At 60.1% G+C, this 18,936-nt stretch overlaps 1 protein-coding gene across 1 annotated transcript; it reads left to right on the top strand.

Moving 5' to 3' along the window:
• The first annotated feature begins 998 nt into the window (after positions 1-998).
• On the top strand, positions 999-18,513 carry FAM131C (family with sequence similarity 131 member C). Its single transcript, XM_004479284.2, has 7 exons — positions 999-1,139; positions 13,669-13,784; positions 14,426-14,461; positions 14,744-14,837; positions 16,381-16,563; positions 16,778-16,888; positions 17,651-18,513. Exons 1-7 carry the CDS (start codon positions 1,118-1,120, stop codon positions 17,926-17,928), a joined length of 840 nt encoding a protein of 279 aa, XP_004479341.1. The 5' UTR covers positions 999-1,117; the 3' UTR covers positions 17,929-18,513.
• The last annotated feature ends 423 nt before the right edge of the window (positions 18,514-18,936 follow it).

An 18,936-nucleotide genomic window follows, 5' to 3' on the forward strand; every position in this document is an offset into this window, starting at 1 on the left:
CTGCCCGGACCTTATTCAGCCTCTTCGTCACCTCTGCGAAGGGAACCGGGGAGCCTGTGAGGGGCCCCGCCGCCCTCCCCGCCTGGGGCACAGGTAGGTGTGAGGATGGAGCAGAGTGGGTGTGAAAGCGGGCGCTTTGCACACCGTGACGCAATGCGTGCACCAGCAGGTTTGCCGAGGGGCCTCCAGTCTCCGCCCCCGGGAGCTGGGTGAGTGTGTGTGTGCGCGCGTGCACACACTTGTGTGAGCATGTGTGCAAGTGTGTAAGTGTGTGCGAGTGATCGGAGTGTGCCCCTGTTGCTCCATGAGAGAGGATCCCCGGGCGGGGAGAAGGACCCCCGCTTGCCTCTGTGCCTCTCCACCCGGGGGAGAGGTGGCCCTGCTTCCCCTGGAGCCCCCTGCAGGGGCGCTGGCTCGTGCCCAGCAGCGAGGCCACTCGTGCAGGGTGCCCACCCTGGAACTCCCACCCTGGGTCAGCATACCCCAAACGAGGCGCTGACTGTCCCCCGTCCCTTAGCAGCTAAGGGAACTCGGGCAAAGCATCGGCCATCCGTGAGCCTCAGTTTCCTTCTCTACGAAAGAGGGAGAATGGAGCCATTGTGTGGGGGTCGGGGGCCTGGCCGTCATCGTGGTCTTTGTTATTATTATTATTAAATTAACGCTGTTTACTTTGTGCCTCAGTGGCCAGAACTCTCCCCGCCCCCACAGCCCCTTCGCTGACCTTCAGCCCGAGTCAGCGGGTGGCGCGGGGGTCTGAGGGCAGAGGCCCCGCCCGCTCCCCAGCCCTCGGGCCGGGTGGGCGACTCCAGGCGCGGGGGTGCGGGATGGGGGGGCGCCTCCCCGCGCCCGCGGGTCCCCCGGGCCCCCCGCCCCGCCCCGCGCGCCGCCGCCGCCCCGCGGTACCACGCGCGGCCGGCAGGAGCGGGCGCGGCGCAGGAGGCGGCGGCCGCGGGGCGGGAGCGGAGGCCGAGCCGAGCCCTTCCCGCCGGGCCCCCCGTCCGCCCGCCGCCCTCGGCCAGGACGCCCGCCCGCGCGCGCGGCCCCCGGCCCGCGGCGACATGAGCGCCCGGCGGCGCGACGCACCCGAGGCGCAGAGGCCCGGCCCCGCGGCCCCGTGATGGGCTCCTGCGTGTCGCGAGGTGAGGGCGCCGCGGGCCGGGGCGGGCGGGGGCCAGGGTCCCCGCGCTGAGGACGCGCGCGCGCTCCCCTGGGCGCTCGGAGGCAGCTGGGGGTGCGGTGGGGGGTGGGGGGCGACCCGCCCCTCCCGGCCTGCCGGGCCCCAGGGACACGGTGCGCCTGGGGGCCCAGGGCGAGCGCGCGCGGAGGTCACGTCCGCCGGCCTCCCCTGCTGCCGGCAGGTGGCACGCAGCGTCCCTCCGCCGTACTTCCCTGCCAGCGGCCACACGCCCCTGAGGTGCGCTTGGAGGAGCGGGAGGCTCCGGATCCCCGCTGGCTCCCCTGGAGGGGCTGAGGGGCACCCGGAGAACAGACGCTCCCGCCACACACCCCAAGACCCGCCGGCTCACCCACCAGCCCAGCTCCTTCCCTCCTCTCCCCAGGCCCCATCTTACCTTCAGAATTCCTGAACCGCGATGGCAGGAAGGGGTTAATGGTTGTGAACAGGTTATAAAGGTTTACCTTCCCCTACACTGTCCCCAACCCCCCCAAACAGCTGGGGTTCTCCGTAACCCCTGGGCCTGCCTCTCTGTCCCTGAGCCCCCCCCCCCACCGGGTGGGATGCTTCTCCTGGTCCTGAGTCCCACTGCTCTCCCCAGGGTGGCACCTGCAGAGCTGGGGTGCACTGCTGAGGCCTGGGGCCCAGGGCAGCCATGGGAGTGTGTGTGTGGGGGTGAGTCTTGCTCTTGGCCTTGGAGCCCCCCTCCCCTCCAGCCCCAGTGTTCCAGCTTTCTGCGGAGCTCGGGCTGAGCCGTTCTCTCCTGGAGCTCCCACCCCATGGGGGCAGGGGGCGGGGCTGGGAGTGGCCCAGGCCGTGGGGGGCTGTGCAGCCTGAGGCCAAACCTGCTGACTCCAGCCACAGGTCCTGGGGAGCAGCCACCCCACCCACCACCCCCGCTCACCTTTCTCAGGTGGGATGGACAGGCCTGGGGAGAGGCTGGGCAGGCCCTAGAGGATACTTGGGCCCGGGATCAAGGAAGGAGCACTGCCCTGCTCCAGTCCTCTGAGCTCTAAGGGGCTCTGCTCACCTGCCCAGGTGTCAAGTGGGGCACCCAGGTAAATGGCTCAGGATATCTCCGCAGGGTGTCGGGTGGGTGGGAAGGGAGCAGGGCGGTCAGGCTGTTGGAGGTTCATTCATTTATTCATTCATTAAACCGAGAGTGACATGGTACCTGCTGTGTGCCAGGCACCGCGTCCCTGTGCGTCCCTGCAGCCTGCTCAGAGGGGAAGTAGCTTTAAGAGTGAATGAGGCTTTAGGGTTGTTGAGGAATCACAGGCTCTCAGTGTCTCCAGAAACCCTAAAGGCTGGTCTCTGGGAGGGACCGGCTTCAGGGAGTGGGGGTCTGAGATCTAGTGTTTCCTCGGTGACTGTCCCTTCCCCCATCACTTGGCCATCTGTGCCAGGCGCTGTGGTTCCCCAGCCCCTGAGTTGCAGACCCACTGGGCACCATACAGAGGCCAGAGGGGAAGGGACACCTGCCAAGGCAGTGTCAGGCCAGGGCTGGGCCCCAGAGCCCTGACGCCCCTCCCCGGTGCTCCCTCCCTCCACGGCACCCCCTGCCTGGCCTGTCTGAGGTCACTCCAGCCCAAGACACACTCTTCTTCCTTCCTTCTGCAGCCTGGGCCACTCCCAGAGCTAGCTGTGTGTGCCAAGCTGGTCTCAGGCCATTTAGTCTCAATATGCACCAGGCCATTTGGAGACAGGTAAAAGGAGACACGAGGAGCTGCTGGGCAGGGCATGATATTGTCCCAGAGAGTTGGGTGACTGCATGAGGCCACCCTGCCTCTCTAATCGCCACTAATATTTTTTGAGTGATGACCCTGGACTGTCCTGAAAATTCTAGACATAACCAGCTAATTCAGATTATGTACTATCATTGTCCCCATTTTACAGATGGGGAAGCTGAGCAGAGGGCGATGGCCCAGGGCCCCACATCTAGGAAGGAGCAGAGGCAGGATTTGAACCCAGCCACACTGATTGCAGAGCCTGGGCCCGCCACATCCACAGCCGGCTCTCGTCCCAGTACTGGCAGCTGTCCTGCTCCCCACAAGCTGCAGGCCCCCCAGGCTTCCTAGCCGCCCACCTGGGCTCCACACCTGTGCCAAAAGCTAATACCGGCCTCCGTGCGTCAAATGCTTCCCCGAGTCGTGTACCCAGTCTGAAGGCCAGGCTCACAAGCCTCCCCGTGCTGATGCCCGAACGAGTGAGCCCCAAGCCTGCACCACCAGGTACAAGGAGAACTACCTGGCCCCAGCACCGGGCAGCAGTTCACCTCCATGCCAGGCCTGGGAGGCTAGGACGCAGGCTCTGAGGCTGGCCAGCCTTGGTTTGAATCCCCACCTCACCCTTTGCTAGCCCTGAAGCTATAAACGTCAGTGGCCTTGTCTCTGCAGTGGGAATACCCACAGTGCGGCGCGAGTTGAATGCCTTGGTCCATCGAAAGCACCAGACCAGCGCCTGGCATGTCGCGGGCACTCCACCCCGTCAGCTGTCACTCTCGTTGTAAGACTCCTCTGTGCAGGAGCTGTGCAGGATGGGAGGCTTTGAGTCCCATCCTGTCTTGTGGGAAAAGAAGTGGGTGGCAGGCATGTGAGGTGCTAAGGACGTGGGGAAAGTGATCGGGACCAGATGAAGGCGCCAGATGCTGTTTCAGGAGCTGTTTTGGGTTCGTATCTGTTCACTCATGAGCTCCTGCTGGTTGAGCACTTCTCCTAAGCCAGACCGAGCCTTTCCCGCCCTCCCTAGCTCCCGTTCCACACGGGGAGGGGGAGACGTCCGAGGCCGCGCTGCCAGGAGCTGCGTGGGCAGAGGGGAAGCCCCCTTCTCTCCAGCTCCAGGTCTCTCGCTGCCCTCCCCTTGGGGTATATATCAGCACTGGTTAGTGCTGAGAGCACAACTTTGGAGTTTCAGACAGTTCAGGGTTTGAACCCCAGCTCTGCCACTTACTAGCTGGACAGCCTTACATAAGAAATTTAAACTCTCGAGCCTTAGTTTCCCCATCTGTAAAATGGGCATAATAATACCTACTGTGCACGGTTGATATGAAGGTTAAATGAGAGAAAGTGGATGAAGAAACCTTACATAGTACCTGACACAGAGTAGGTGCCCAATCAATGGTGGTTGCAGATCACTCCCTGCAGGCCGAACCGTGCCCATAAGGGCTGCTGGTGACGGCGTAACCGTATTCAGCTAAGGCCAGTCCGGGCGGGGTGCCTGGAGGAGGTGAGGTTAGGGCTGGGTGTTTAAAGAGCTGGACCACAGGGTGGCCGAGGGAAGTGGGAAGGGGCTGGGGTGTGGGGAAGCTCCTGGAGAGGACCCTTGTCTCCTTCTATCCTTGCTTGGGGATGTGAAGACCCCCGCTTGGGTGCCTCTGAGCTGCGCCAACCCTCCGTTGAAGATACCGCTGGCTCCTGCAGCCCTGGTGCCCTGTGACAGCTGTCCTGGGCATCGGGAGGCAGTCGGTCACTCCAGGTCCAGCGTCTGCCGGGCTCTGTGGCCTGCCCCGTGGCAGGGCTCACCAGGCAGAGAGGCTGAGCACTTGCCTTCAGCGGCCTCGCTCTGCAGAGGTACTGGCCCGGGTGCAGCCTGGGGACAGGACCAGGGAGTGACCAGCCAGAATCTGTTCCATTGTCCAGAGGGGACAAACTGAGGGCTCGGGGGTGGCAGGGAGCAGAGCAGCTGCCATCTAAGGAGTGCTTGCCGCGCCGGGTGTGGCTACCTCATTTCCTATCCGGGCGCTCACAGGGGTCAGCTCACATGCCCAGGGCCCCAGAGCTGGGGTGAAAACTTGGGACTGACACCCAGGGCAGGGACCGTGAGCAGAACACCTCGTCCACTGTGTCATCGTCGGAGCAGTCGGTGCCGGCACGTCGCAGCTGGGCAGCGCCCGCCTGGGCGGTGGTGGCTGGAGGAGGCCCACCCCATGGTCAGCCGCAGGTGCCCGAGAAGCTGCGAGGAGAGGCCTGCAGCTGGTGGCAGGGGCTCTGGACGCAGGCCCCTGCTCAGAGGCCGTTTGATTTCCAGAGGCTTACCCTCTCCGGGCTCCTGGGAAAGAGCAGGCTGAAACCTGGGCCCTCCTTCCCTTCCCGGGCTTCAGAGCCCTGGGAGACACTCTGGGGGAGATGAGAGCCAAGGCGACTAGTGGGCGGCGACGTGGCGCTCCAAAGTGCAGCTGAAGGAGCTGGATGACTCTGAAGTTGGGAAAGGAGCCTGAGGAGTTATGCTGCAGAGTCACCTAAGGAACAAACCAGTGCGTGAGCTTTGCAGCAAGAGGGGTTTGAGTCAGACACCAGGAAGAACTTCCTGGGTGGTTTGACTGTAAAGCAGATGTTAAGGAGCTGGCACAGGGAGAGCAGGAAGCATCCATGAGAAGCACAGGAGAAAGGTCTGGCTGGAGGAGACATCTAGATGACACCCCCCTCTCTTCCAAGGATCCAGATGGCCATCTCCAGGTTGCCATGGCAATCAGAAGCCTGCCACCCCTTTGACCAGTGGAGGTGGGGGAGGGAGCAGGTCTCAGAAAGGGCCCTTAGATCTTGAGGTCAGAGGAGGAGAATAAAGACTGGGAAAGGCAGGAGGTGCCCCCCCCAGCCCCCTTGGGAGAGGGGAGTGGCTGCAGAAGCAGAGGCCGGGGGCCCCTCAGGCTCCCCCCACCCCCACTCCCATGAAAGGCGGTGTTTTTCCAGTTGCCGGTGGTGACGGGCCTCCAGTCCCAGCTGGGCGAAGAGCAGCCTGTGATTTCACCCTGGGCTCATTCCTTACCTGACATCTCCGTGGCAACCGGCCTGTGACATCACGGGCCAAAGTCCTCAGGGGGAGAAGGCCACTTTGGTGAAGACACCTGCACCCCAACTGAGGCGGGGGGGGGGGGGGGGGCAGGCAGGCTGGGGGATGGGGCTGGGAGCCAGGAGTCCTCCCACTCCACCTTCAGCTGCACGAACGACCTTGTTCAAGTCACGGCCCCGCCTGGGCCTTGGGAATCACCCACCCGTCTCATGCCTGCTGTGCGGCTGGAGAGTTTTAAAACGGCTTCTGGGAACCACCGGGGGCCCTAGAGATACTCCAACACTTCTCAGAGCTCCCAGGGGCAACCTGTAGCCACAGCCACCCTGGGCAGGCCCGGCTTGTGCACGTGGCATTCAGAATTAAGCATGGTGACTCAAACTTTTTGGTCTGGGACCCCTAGGAATAAACACATTTTGCATCATGAGCCAGTGGGCCCACAAGGAAAATTCTTACTGCACGTGTGTGTGCATGTCTGTGCAATTTAAACAGAAGCTCCGTGAAACAGTGCTTACCTGACACTGCAGTATGGGCTATTTTCCACTCTATTCTGTTTTGTTTATTTTTTAAGTATGACCCTAGTAAACTGATTGCATGGCCCATTGAGGGGTGTACCCCAGGATTCGAGCGCTGCTTTTGAGGGGGCTGGACAGGTGGAGACTCTAAAGCCCAGAGACAGGTAGGACTAGCACAGGGTCACCCAGCAATGGAGCAAGGACTCAGTAAAGCACAAGACACCTTGAGAGCTGCAGGGGGCCCAGCCCGGGGCTCTGCCCCCCACAGTCCATGCTCCCGGGCTGCTCTCACCCTGGCCTGCAGGCCACTGAGCTTCTGAACTTGGAGGAGGCCAGCGTCGTCATCCCTGCCTGCCTTTTCCCCGACGGCTGCTTTCAGACAGGCTTGCTGGAGTCCCCCTCTGGTGCCTGCCTGTTAACAGACCTTTGGGGAGATCCTAGAACTCTCTAGGTCCTTCCAGATACTAAGTTGTAGCAGTTTGATATGTTTATGAATTCCAAAAATAGATATAGGATTATGTTTATAAACGGGTCTGTACCTGGGCATGATTAAATTATGATCAGGGCTTTGATCGGGCCACATCGGCAGGGTGTTGAGTCCCTGCCCCTTGGTGGGTGGGAACTCACAGATAAAAGACGTGGCAAAGGACAGAGATGAGGGATTTTGATGTTGGAGTTTTGATTTGGAGTCTTGAACTGGAGACCTGGGAAGTAAGCACACAGAGGAAAGAGAAGCCAGCCCCGGGAAGAGAGGACCTGAGCCAGGAGAAGAACACAGAGGAGTAGAGATGGCTCCTTAGACATGGCAGAAACCCTGGGGAGAAAGACAGAGCCATTCACCTGATAGTCTACAGCTGACCTTGTGCAGAAAACAGAGGACCTGAGCCTGGAGAGAAGCAGGACCTGGGAAGAGAAGAACCCAGGAAGCCTGAACCCTGGCAGATGTCCAGAGCCGTCTTGCTCTAACACGTGGAAATAGACTTTGGTGAACTTATGCTTTATGGCCTGGTATCTGTAAGCCTCTACCCCAAATAAATACCCTTTCTAAAAGCCAACAGACTTCTGGTACTTTGCATCAGCACCCCCTTGGCTGACTAATACCTACGTCCAGTCCCGTTTGGATGAAAACGTCATCTCTCATTCAGTTCAGTGTCCCCCTGTGGAAGTTGTTCTTCCAGATTCCCCCCACCGCCCCCCGACAGTGGCCTTCTATAAAATGGAGTGGGCTCAGAGTCTCTTTGTACTCAGTTTTGGATCCGAGTAGACAATTCCTGACAAAGAAAAGTCCGCCTCGGCTGCCCATTTCACAGATGAGAAAATGGAGGCTGAGAGAGGTGAAGCCGCTTGCTCAAGGCCTGGCAGGTAGCGAAGGGCAGAGCTGGGATTCGAACTGGACAGCCTGGCTCGGGAACCTTAGCCTCGCCTGAGTTTCCTCAGAAGCCTACGCTGAAACAGGAGATGAGGAATTCTTCCAGGAAATCGTGGGAAGGAGGGTGGGTAGATAGGGAGCCAAGGGAGGGTGTGGACCTCCCGTGGGGGACTCTCGCAGCTGGGGTCCCACAGCTGCCGCTCACTGACAAGAGCCACTCTGGGTGGGGGGTGGGACAATGTAAATTCTCCGGCGTTTTCAGCTCCAGGAGCCGGAAGGCGGCCCCCACAGAGAGAGTCACGGGAGCTGCCTGTTGGAAGCAAAGCACGTGGCCTGGGGGAAGGTAGGGGGTGGTAGGGGATGGGGAGATCCAAAGGGGTCCTAGGGGGTGGGGTGGAGCCCTTTAACCCGCAGTGCCCACCACCCTGTGAAACACCACGACCCTCTCCTGGTCCCTGCTCAGCCCCCTCTCCACTGCCCACCAGCTCGGCCCCTGGGGTCCCCGGCACCGCCCACCTCCCGCCCGCAGACCCTCCCTGGCTCATCTTCTTCCAAGAAGCCCTGCAGTCGGGGGGCTTCCTTTGCTGCTTCCGTCCTGTCAGCTGGTCCAGCTCCACCCGGAGGGTGGTGGGAGGGTGGTGGGAGCCGGCAGCCAGGGCCGGGCTGAGGCTGGAGCCTGGGACAGGGCTGTCCACACCTCGCATCTCCCCTCTAGACCCCAGGGCTTGGCGCGAGCTGGGCTCCCTGCCTCGAGCACCCTCCTCCCGGCGCCGCCTTCCTGCGCATTCTGTCCCCAACCAGGGCTGCTTGCTCCCTTTGAGCTTGGGAAGAGAGAATGTGAGCCTCGGAGCTGGACAGGCAGGCCGTGGCCGGGGCAGGTGACTTTCTCCTCTGGGCCTGTTTCCTCTTCTATGAGGAGGAGCCACAGATTCCACCCTCTCCAGGTCGATAGGCAGATTCTGCACCATCACACTGGGGAAAGGCTGTGCGTGGGGAGCAGAGCACCCCCGGGCCCCCGGCTCAGCCTTCTGTTTCCTGGAGGAGGCTCTGCTGGTTTTCCCCATCAGACTGAGCGTTCCCTGAGGGCAGGGACCAAGCCTTGCTCACGCCGCGTCCCCAGCCGCTTGCACAGCGCCGAGGGGCAGTAGGTGGACGCTCAGGGGCCAATGAACGAATGAAGGATGAGTGAATGATCATCCCCCAGTCTCCACACAGCTGGACCTTTCTTGATTCTCTGGCTGCTCTAAGCACCCAGTCATGCTCTTGCCATCGCCGCATTTATTTCCTTTGTGGCTTTTTTTTTGCCATCGAAAGAGTCTTTCGCACTTATGAGTTCTTGTTTAACCATCTGCCTCCCTTCCCCCTAGAATGTCAACTCCGTGAAGGCAGGCATCCTCTCTGTCTTGGTCCCTGCTGTGTCCCCAGTACCCAGAACAGTGCCGGGCACACAGTAGGTGCTCAGCTAATATTTTTAAATGAATCTATAAATGTACCGATGAAATAAAGGATAAGGATATTAACAGGTATCTTCTGGGAGGGGTCATCTTGAATTCAGTCTAAGAATCCCAGTTAGCGGAAAAGACGCTCATTTGTTCAGTCCCTTGATAAATATGCAGACCTACTGTGTGACTGATGCTGAGGGTGCATCAGTGAACAGGATGCAGCCCCTGCCCTCCAGGAGCTCCCACTCAGGTATTTCTACCAAGATACCTTGTGCTAAATGCTGTAAAGCAACAAGGCAGCAATCATTGAACAAATGTTTATGGAGCACCTACTGTGCGCCAGGCAGCATCTGGGCTCTGGGGACAGAGCGGTGAGTGAGGCTGCTACAGTCTCTGTTCTCATGATGGGAGGCGGGGCTGTGTGAGCATCTAAATAAAAACCAGGACATGTCAGAGTGGTGACACAAGGACATACAGGAAGTTAAGCAGGAGTTGTGGGGGCGAGGTGACTGTGGCCAGAGTGGGGCAGGGAGAGCAGCACTGAAGAGGGTGGTCAGGGAGGGCCTCAGAGGAGGTGGCCTTGCGTTGAGGTTAAGGGATATGTTCCCGGAGACCTGGGGGAAAAGTGTTCCTGCAGAGGGAACAGCAAGGCAAAGGCTGTGAGACCAGAGCAAGCTGGGCCCATTTGAGGAGCAACAGGGAAGCCAGTGTGTCAGGGACAGAGGGAGCAGGGGGAGAGGGGAGGAACTGAGGGCGGGCAAGGCAAGCCAAGGCACAGGAAGCTGCTGCAGCTCGGATGGGAGACAGCAGTGCCTCAGACCGGGGAGCAGCGGCAGAGGTGGATAAATTTGGAATAGACTTTGGAGAGAAAGCCAATGGGCTCGCTGATGGATGGGGTTGGGGGGGTATATTAGCCAAAGGGATGCTGATGCAAAGTACCAGAAACCGGTTGGTTTTTATAAAGGGTATTTATTTGGGGTAGGAGCTTACAGATACCAGGCCATAAAGCATAAGTCACTTCCTTCACCAAAGTCTTTTTGGAGCAAGATGGCTGCTAACGTCTGCGAGGATTCCGGCTTCCTAGGTTCCTATGTTTCTGGGGCTTGCTTTTCTCTGGCTTCAAGGTTCCTTTCTTCCCAGGGCTTGCATCTTCCTGGGCTCAGGCTTCCTCTCTTCCTGGGGCTTGCTTCTCTTTTCCTCTGTGAGCTTATTTTCCGGGGCTCCAGCTTAAGTCTTCAGCATCAAACTCCAATATCAAAAACCCTCGCATCAAGCTCCGACTCTGTCCTTTGCCACGCCTTTTATCTGTGGGGCCTCCACGCTCTAGTGATAACTCAGCCGTGCCCAGGTACAGATCAGATTACAAACATAATCCATGATTTCTTTTTGGAATTCATCAATTATATCAAACTGCTCCAGGGGGCAATGGGGGAACGTTGGTACAACTGGATGGACAGATGTATCATTGTCTAAAATTGGAAAGACAGACGAGGATGGACATGGATTTGGGAGTTCTGTGGGGCCCGAGTTCGAGGTGCCTATCGGGAGCTCAGGTGAGCAGTTAGGGCTAGAGGTGGGGGTGTGGGCGTCTCAGCAGACACATGAGCTTGGCTGGGGAGAGAGAATGGAGGCAAGAAGGGCCCCAAGACTGAGCTGTGGGGGAGGCTGCCAGGGGCTGAGGGGGGAAGGAGCCAGCAGAGGGGACCAGGAGGAGCAGCCAGGGAGGTGGGAGGGACGGCGGGAGCAGAGAGTGGTGCAGGGAGGCAGGAGGTAGAATTACCATGTGACTACTTCTAGGTATCTACTCCAAAGAACTGAGAGCAAGGACTCAAACAGAACCTAGACTCCAGTGTTCACAGCGGCATTATTCACAACAGCCAGAAGGTGGATTAGGCAGCCGAAGGGGTGCTGATGCAAGATACCAGAAGTCTGTTGGCCTTTATAAAGGGTACTTATTTGGGGTAGAAGCTTACAGATACCAGGCCATAAAGCAGAAGTTACTTCCCTCACCACAGTCTATTCCCACATTTTGGAGCAAGATGGCTGCCGACGTCTGCAAGGGTTCAGGCTTCCTGGGTTCCTCTCTTCCTGGGGCTCAAGTCTTTCTGGGCTCAGCTGCTCCACTCCTCTGTGTGCTTACTTCCCAGGCTTCAGCGCAAAACTCCAGCCTCAAAACTAACTCCTCTGCTCTGCCTGTAGTTTTATCTGTGAGTCCTCACCCACCAGAGATTCAACGCCCTACTGATGTGGCCCAATCAAAGCCCTATTCATAACTTAACCATGCCCAGGTACAGACCAGTTTACAAACATCATCCAATATCTATTTTTGGAATTCATAAACCATATCAAACGGCTATACCCATTTATAGATTTATAGATAAACAAAATGTGGTACATGCATACAATGGAATATTATTCAGCTGGTAAAAAAGGAATGAAGTGTTGATGCATGCTACAACATGGATGAACCTTGAAAACATTGTGCTAAGTGAAATAAGCCAGGCACAAGAGGACAAATAGTGTATGATTCCACTTATATGCAATATCTAGAATATACCAATTAATTCATAGAGACAGTAAAGCAGAGGTTACCAGGGGCTGTGTGGGGGTGGGGGGGACGCGGGGGTGGGGGGAGAATGGGGAGTTATTGTATAACAGAGTTTGTGCTTTTGGTGATGAAAAGTTTTGGTAATGGAGAAGGGTGATGGTAGTACAACACTGTGAATGTGATTAACAGCATTGAATTGTACACTTAAAAATGGTTAAAATGCTAAATTTTTAAAAAAAGATTTATTTATTTATTTCTCTCCCCTTTCCCCCCCTACCCCAGTTGTCTGTTCTCTGTGTATATTTGCTGTGTCTTCTACTTTGTCCACTTCTGTTGTTGTCAGCGGCACAGGAATCTGTGTTTCTTTTTGTTGCGTCATCTTGTTGTGTCAGCTCTCCATGCATGCGGTGCCATTCCTGGGCAGGTTGCACTTTCTTTCGAGCTGGGCAGCTCTCCTTATGGGGTGCACTCCTTGCGCGTGGGGCTCCCCTACGCGGGGGACACCCCTGCGTGGCACGGCACTCCTTGTGTGCATCAGCACTGCGCATGGGCCAGCTGCACATGGGTCAAGGAGGCCCGGGGTTTGAACTGCTGACCTCCCATGTGGTTAGATGGACGCCCTAACCACTGGGCCAAGTCCGCTTCCCAAAATGGGAAATTTTATGTTACATACATGTTGCCACAATAGAAAAAATAAAATGTAGAAGGAAAAAAAAAGAGAATGAGCAACGTGCATGAGCTGCTGAGAGACCAAGGACGTTAAGAAAGAAGTGACAGCTGGCCTTGACCATACAGAAATTATGGCGGCTCAACAAGGGCCAGTAAGACTTCTTAGAACAGGTGGAGGAAGAAACGGGCGGTGAGGGAGGAGAGGTGGCTCATCACTCTTTCTGTACGTCTGGCCGAGAAGAGGGGCAGGGGAATAGGCAAGTAGCTGGAGGAAAATGGTGGTCAGGGGAAGGTTCCTACAAGATGGGAGATGCTTGGGTTTCTTGGACGCTGGTGGAATGATTTGGCAGAGAGTGAAGCAGTGGTGCTGCTGGAGAGACAGCCGAGCCCCTGGGAGCTGGAAGGGCGGGATGCGGTGCCTGTGGAGGAGCTGGCCTTGGGCTAGAGTGGGGACATCTCTCCCTTGGCTAGATGAGGGGAAGTAGAGTCATGGCCGGAACACAGGCAGGGCAATGATCTGGGGTAGGAAGATAGGGGTGATGCCGGCCAAAGGCCCCCAGGGCTCCTGAGGGATGGGGAGACACTGGGAAATGGGGCACTGGTGTGGGCGACTTGAGAAGGAACGGCGGGATGAGCCAGCTGCCTGCTGGGAAGCTGACTTAGCAGGAGGGTGGGAGGACCCCAGCCCTGTCCCGTGTGAAGCTGGGGGTCCCCAAGTTATCAGGAGCCGGGCGAGTTTCTCTAGGAACTCAGCCCCTCAGGCACGGCAGGCGGAGGCTTAGGGTAAATCAAGATTGAGCCGGTGCAGGGGGCCGGAGCGCTTAGAAGATGGGCCAGGACGCCTCCCTGCCAGAGGAAGGAGGAAGAGGAGCTGGTGGCAAGCCAGTAGGCGATGGATTGGAGGTCTCCCCGAGGTCAAGAAAGTGCTGGAGGGCGGACGTAGACAGTCAAAATGGAATCAAGAGAAGATAGGGTATTTCCCTGTGCGGGGAGCAGCAGGAGGGGGTCTGGCAAGCCCCTCTCTTGCTGTGGACTCGAGTGTCTGTTTTCTCTTCTATAAACTGACGATGGGAATAACCAGGGGCCCTCTCTCCGGGCTGGTTTGGAGAAGCTTTGAAGGCAGTAGAGTGCTGGGCTTTTGCAAGTTCCTCCTGCCTTCTTTCCAGATCTGTTCACAAGTGCCCACAAGGACTGCCCCAGGCCCCAGGGCTCAGCCCCCCTGAACCCAGACCCGCCCTCCAGCGGCCCACCCACCATTGCTCCAGACCACGTCACTGGCAAGGTAAGTGGTCACTCTTCACTCCCACCTCCACCTGGCCCGGGCGCCTTGGTTCCTCTCCTGTCCCCGACGGGAGCAGAAATTATTCCACTCTCCTTCCCTCCCTTCCAGACTAGGCGACTTCCCGTGGGATCAGGACCCTAAGGTTGGGTCTGAATTGTTCTGGGCATCCAGGGAATAGCTCAGGCTTGTTTATTAAAGAGAGCCCCACACTGCAGGCCCACCCCACCCAAATTAACTCAGCCTTGCAGATAACAAGCTCTGCTCCCAGCCCAGGGCTCCAGAGCAGCCTGTACTGCCCTCTGTGGGGTAAAAGGAATGGAATTCTCAGTCCAGATAGATGAGGGAGATCTTGCTAGGGGACCCAAATCCTGGTGCCTAACTGCCACGCTTGCCTCCGAGGTTGCTCCAGGTCTGCTCTGTCCCTGCACAACTGCCTCCCCTGGCAGTGCCACCGTTGCCTCCCTCCCATTTCTCCTCGCGCCAGGGGACACTAAGGCACAACTCACAAGTGGGCAGACCTTGGCCTCACAGAGTACGAAGGCTGACCCCCCCACTGCACCCAGGGCCCCAGGGCTCTGGGACTCTGCCATTGGCTGGCCCAGGGCACCGGGCGCTGCCTCACCTTCTTTTTCCTCTTGCAGGACAAACAGATGGATTTCTGTTGGGATCCTTGGCAGGTCAGTGGACTTGCCTGCCCCGGTCTAGCCAGCCACAGTTGACACCACTGCCCTCCCTGCCACCTGCCTGGCCTGGCCACCCCATCCTGCCAGCGCTGGGAGAGGGGCTGCGTGATGAAACGGTGGGATGGGGACCAACCTCCCTGGCTTTACCTGCCCTGTCCCTGCCCACTGCCCAGGGGCCCTGGGGTGTGCTGGGTCATGGGAGTGGTGATGGCGGGGGGGGGGGGGTCGTCAGGGAGGTCTGCCCCACCCCGCCCGCCCTGCCGTCCCTTCCTACAGAGGTGCTTCCAGACCACCAACGGCTACCTGTCCGACTCCAGATCCTGCTCCAGCAACTACAACGTGGCAGCCCTGGCCACCTCGTCCCTTGTGGGTAGGTTCCAGCTGCCCCCTCTTGCCCCCACCCCATGGCCCCAGCTGTGGGAGGGGCAAAGCTGAACTGCAACTGGAGGGATTACAGCTGTGTTGGGGCGCACGTTTGCAAACTGCCAGGTTCCAGGCTGTGCTTTGGGGTGTCAGCGACGCCCATGGATTAAGTTGTCGGGGTTCTCAGGTCTGCCTGGTGGCCTCCCTGAGGCTAGGCTGGGTCCCCTAGAAGCAGAGCCTGAGATGGGAATTGGTGTGCAAGTGATTTATCGAGGGCGGGAGTCGCGAGAGAAACTTGAGGGGAGGGAGGGGAGCAGGTGAGGGCGGGGCAGGGGCCGGCACCGTGGGCTGCAGGAGGAGTCCGCTCTTTCCCGGCCTGCCCCACGGGGCGCTCTGGATTGTGCTGGCACCGCAGGACCGTTCTTACCGCAAGGTGGAATTCCGTATTCTGCCATCGTCGGTCCCTGGCTGTCCCCGTGCCTCCCCAGCAGGCCCCTTGCTTCCTGCCTCCCTTTGCCTGCTGCCTCCTGGAAGCACCTGCTCTCCACCTCACCTGCCCTTCAAACACCACCTCCCCCAAAACGGCCCCTCTGACTCCCAGCGCTCCCCAACTCAAGGGCGATGTCTCCCCTTCTCCCTCCACCCCCCTTCCCCATTTTGCCAGTTTGATCTGGAGGGACCTTGTCTTTCTCAGACTGCTCTTCCTGATACCGTGGCTTTGGGGTCGCCCAGGGCTGGGTTCCCGTCACCTTCCACACCCGACGGGTCTCCTCGCAGGAGCTCGCCCACCCTCTCCTCTCCACCCACCCAGCCCTGGCCTTGCCTCCAGCCGGACCACCGCCATGGCCCCAGGGGCCTCCCCGCCTTCACCCTCGGCCCCCTAATCCCCAGACTGGGAGGCTCTTCCTGATCAGCAGGTCTACGCTGCCCTTCTCCTGCTCCTTATCCTGCTGTGGCTCCCCGTGGCTCTAAGGAGAGCTCCTGAGCCCCTGGCCAGGCCCTCCAGGCTGGCCCCTGACCGGCTCCCCAGCCTCTCCTGATACCCTAGTCCAGGCCTCACCCCCGTGTCTCACCTCCAGCAGTCCCGAATCACACCAGACCCTTCCATGCACCCATCCTCCTCTCATCCCTGAAAAGGCGTCCAGGCTCCTCTCTCTCCAAACCCAGCCCGTCCTGCAAAGCCCACGTCCAGTCCCACCTCTTCCAGGAAGGCTTCCCTGCCTGCTCCACCAAGGTCTCACCTTCAGTAGAGCCGACACTGGCACAGGAGATGCCCTCGTAGCACTTGTTAATGAGTGGACAAGCTTAAGGGGCTCTCCTTGGGCAGGAAGGTCAGGAGGGGAAGGGCGGGAGGGGGAAAGAAGCACCCCGCGGGCAGGAATGCCCACCTGGAGCAGGGCTTTGGAAGGGAACGGGGTGGCAGGTGGCAGGGAGGCACCTCGGTCACATGGGGCCGTAGGGCTGGGAGGGGGCACGGGACTGTGGTGGGCACTGGGAGCGCCGGGGGGGGGGCGGGCAGGGCAGCCGCCGACTGGCCCTCGATGCCCCAGGAGTGGTGCAGAGCATCAAGGACCACATCACCAAGCCCACGGCCATGGCGCGTGGCCGCGTGGCCCACCTCATCGAGTGGAAGGGCTGGAGCGCCCAGCGGGCGGGCTGGCAGCTGTCGCCGGCCGAGGACGAGCGCTACTGCTGCCTCCCGGACGAGCTGCGCGAGGCCCGCTTTGCCGCAGGTTGGCGGGGGGCGGGGGCACCGGCCAGGGCTCGCAGGCGTGGAGCTGGGGGCTTCGGGGCCCAGGGCTTTGGCTGGGGAGCCATGTGGGTGTGGGGTGGAGGGGACATTAAGGGGTCAGTGGGGCACAGGGTGGCAGCCGGGCCCCCAGCCTGTCCCCCTGCCAGCCCAGCCTGGCCCTGAGACCTGCCCCTGCCCCCGCTGTCCCCCGACAGGGGTTGCCGAGCAGTTTGCCATCACAGAGGCCACGCTGAGCGCCTGGTCCTCGCTGGACGACGAGGAGCTCCACCCTGGGGACAGCCCCCAGGACGTCGTCCAGCTGCAGGGTACAGCCCGAGGGGGTGGCAGGGTGGGGTGGGTGGGGCCGAGCTGAGGCTGGACGCCCGGATCGGCCACCAAACGCAGTGTGACCTCAGACACGCCCCTGCCGTCCCTCAGCCTCAGTGTCTTCATCTGTAAAATGGGACCAGGGATCCTTGGGTGACCCGTGGAGAGGGTGCCAAACATACAGGAGAGAATATTAGTAGGGCCCGTGGTTGGCGTGCTGGCCGGGTGCCAGGCACTGTGCTCGTGCTGCGCGTGCGCTATTCACATCATCCTCGTGGCCGCCCTGGGAAGTAGGTCCTGTCATTGTCCCCATTCTACAAACAAGGGAACTGAGGCAGCGGGCGGTTCAGAAAGTTGCCCCCCCCCCTGCCAGAGATGTCAGAGCCAGGATCTGAACCTTAAAACCAGGCGCAGCCACACACGTTTCTAGAGCCCTGGGTCGCTGTGGAGAGTCTCAAGGAGCCTGAGTCCGAGCGAAACCTGCACACGTGGTCTGAATCCTCCTTTGCCCGGGGAGAGGACCGTGCAGGGCGGGGACCCCGGGAAGAGCCCTGCCTGTCTCGGTTCACAGAGTGCACCTGTCTTCACCACCTCCCTCACGGCCACCACCATTCCTGCAAACCCTGGGGAGGAAATGGGGGCTCAGAGAAGTTTAGCGACTTGCCCAAGGTCACGCAGCTTGGCAAGATTTGGAGCCAAGCCTTCCGCCCCTTGCCTTCCCTCGTACTCATCTCCTCGTCCTCCCCTCATTGGTTTTCCAGACCTGGAAAGCTTCTACCTTCAGGACAGCCTGCTGAGCGGCCCCTCGCTGGATGACAGCCTGCTGGCCTTCTCCTCCCCCGGCCTCTCCCCCGATGGCTGGCCCTCCCCCGAGGAGCCCCCCAGCACAGCTGCTGGCCTGCAGCCCCCCAGCCCGGAGCAGCAGCAGCGCTGGCGGCTGCCAGGGGGCCCGGAGCCGGAGGAGGGGGCCCCCTCGCAGGGCTCCCTCCCCTCCCTGGACAGCGGCTCCCTGTCGGAGGACGAGGTCTTCTATAACTGAGCCCTGAGACTCTGGCAAGCAGCCTGGGGACCGCAGGACCCCGGGACCGGCTGGGCCTCCCATGACCCATCGGGGCAGGCACAGGGTGGGTGCAGCAGCGGGGAGGGCCGGCACGCCCTGTGGACCACTCTGTGCCTCGGTGGAGCTGCCCCCAGCACTGGGGACCATGAGCCCCTTCTCCCTTCTTTACCTGGCTCAGGTGGACACCTGCCCCTGCCAGTTAGCACCATCCACGAGCTCAAGGACTCGCAGCCAGCCGGGGAAGTGACAGGCCCCAGACAGACAAAAGGAAGGGTGGGACGGGACGCCACCTTGACCTTGGGGGTTTGGTCCCTCTCCCACTCCCTTGTGCTTTGGCCCCCCTCAAATCTGGGGGAGCCTCTCCTGGTCGATAAGCACCCTTCCCCAGCTCTCTTCACCAGGATGTCTTTGTCTCTGGCTGGAGAGTCTGTCCCTCCCTCCCTCTCTGACCTACTTCCTGGGTGCCCCTGCTTCCCACCCCAGGGAGCCTACACCCCCTCCTCACATCCCCTTCCATTGCCCTCAAAGTTCTCTGGAGACATTAAAGTGGTGGATTCACCTGGATGAACTTGGCCTGGTCTCTGCTGGGGATGGCTCAGCCTTGGGCCCCAGGGGGTGTGGTCTAGAGGGACTTAGAGGAAGCCCCTTCCCCACCAGCACACGTGCAGTTGGTCAACATGCACCCAGCCTGAGCCCCCGTGGAGGACGCCCAAGGCTCTGTGGACTCCCCAAGGCGTCGCACCCGGGCCCTGCTTCCCCAGCCCTGGCTCAGCCGAGGACACAAGGAGGCTGGGCTGAAGGTAACCGGACCACGGGGTCCTGCTTGTCCACAGGACAAGTGCTCCAAGCCCTGCCCTAGGGAGCCTCTTTCCTCCACATCTCCCTCCCGGAGTGGGGGCGGGGGACATGAGACCAGGGACTCAACCCTGCCACACCCACATGGCCCCCAGGGGCCCCATGGGCTCCCTCAAGGGGCCAGGGCAGGTG

The sequence above is a fragment of the Dasypus novemcinctus genome, chromosome 9 (genome assembly GCF_030445035.2).
Source record: "Dasypus novemcinctus isolate mDasNov1 chromosome 9, mDasNov1.1.hap2, whole genome shotgun sequence".
In the NCBI taxonomy this organism is placed as follows: domain Eukaryota; kingdom Metazoa; phylum Chordata; class Mammalia; order Cingulata; family Dasypodidae; genus Dasypus; species Dasypus novemcinctus.

Excerpts from the sequence above, each read along its gene's own strand:
- FAM131C (XM_004479284.2), top strand. The coding sequence starts at position 1,118 with ATGGGCTCCTGCGTGTCGCGAG. Across the intron at positions 16,564-16,777 it reads CGAGGCCCGCTTTGCCGCAG|GGGTTGCCGAGCAGTTTGCC; the intron begins GTTGGCGGGGGG and ends GTCCCCCGACAG. Across the intron at positions 16,889-17,650 it reads GGACGTCGTCCAGCTGCAGG|ACCTGGAAAGCTTCTACCTT; the intron begins GTACAGCCCGAG and ends TTGGTTTTCCAG.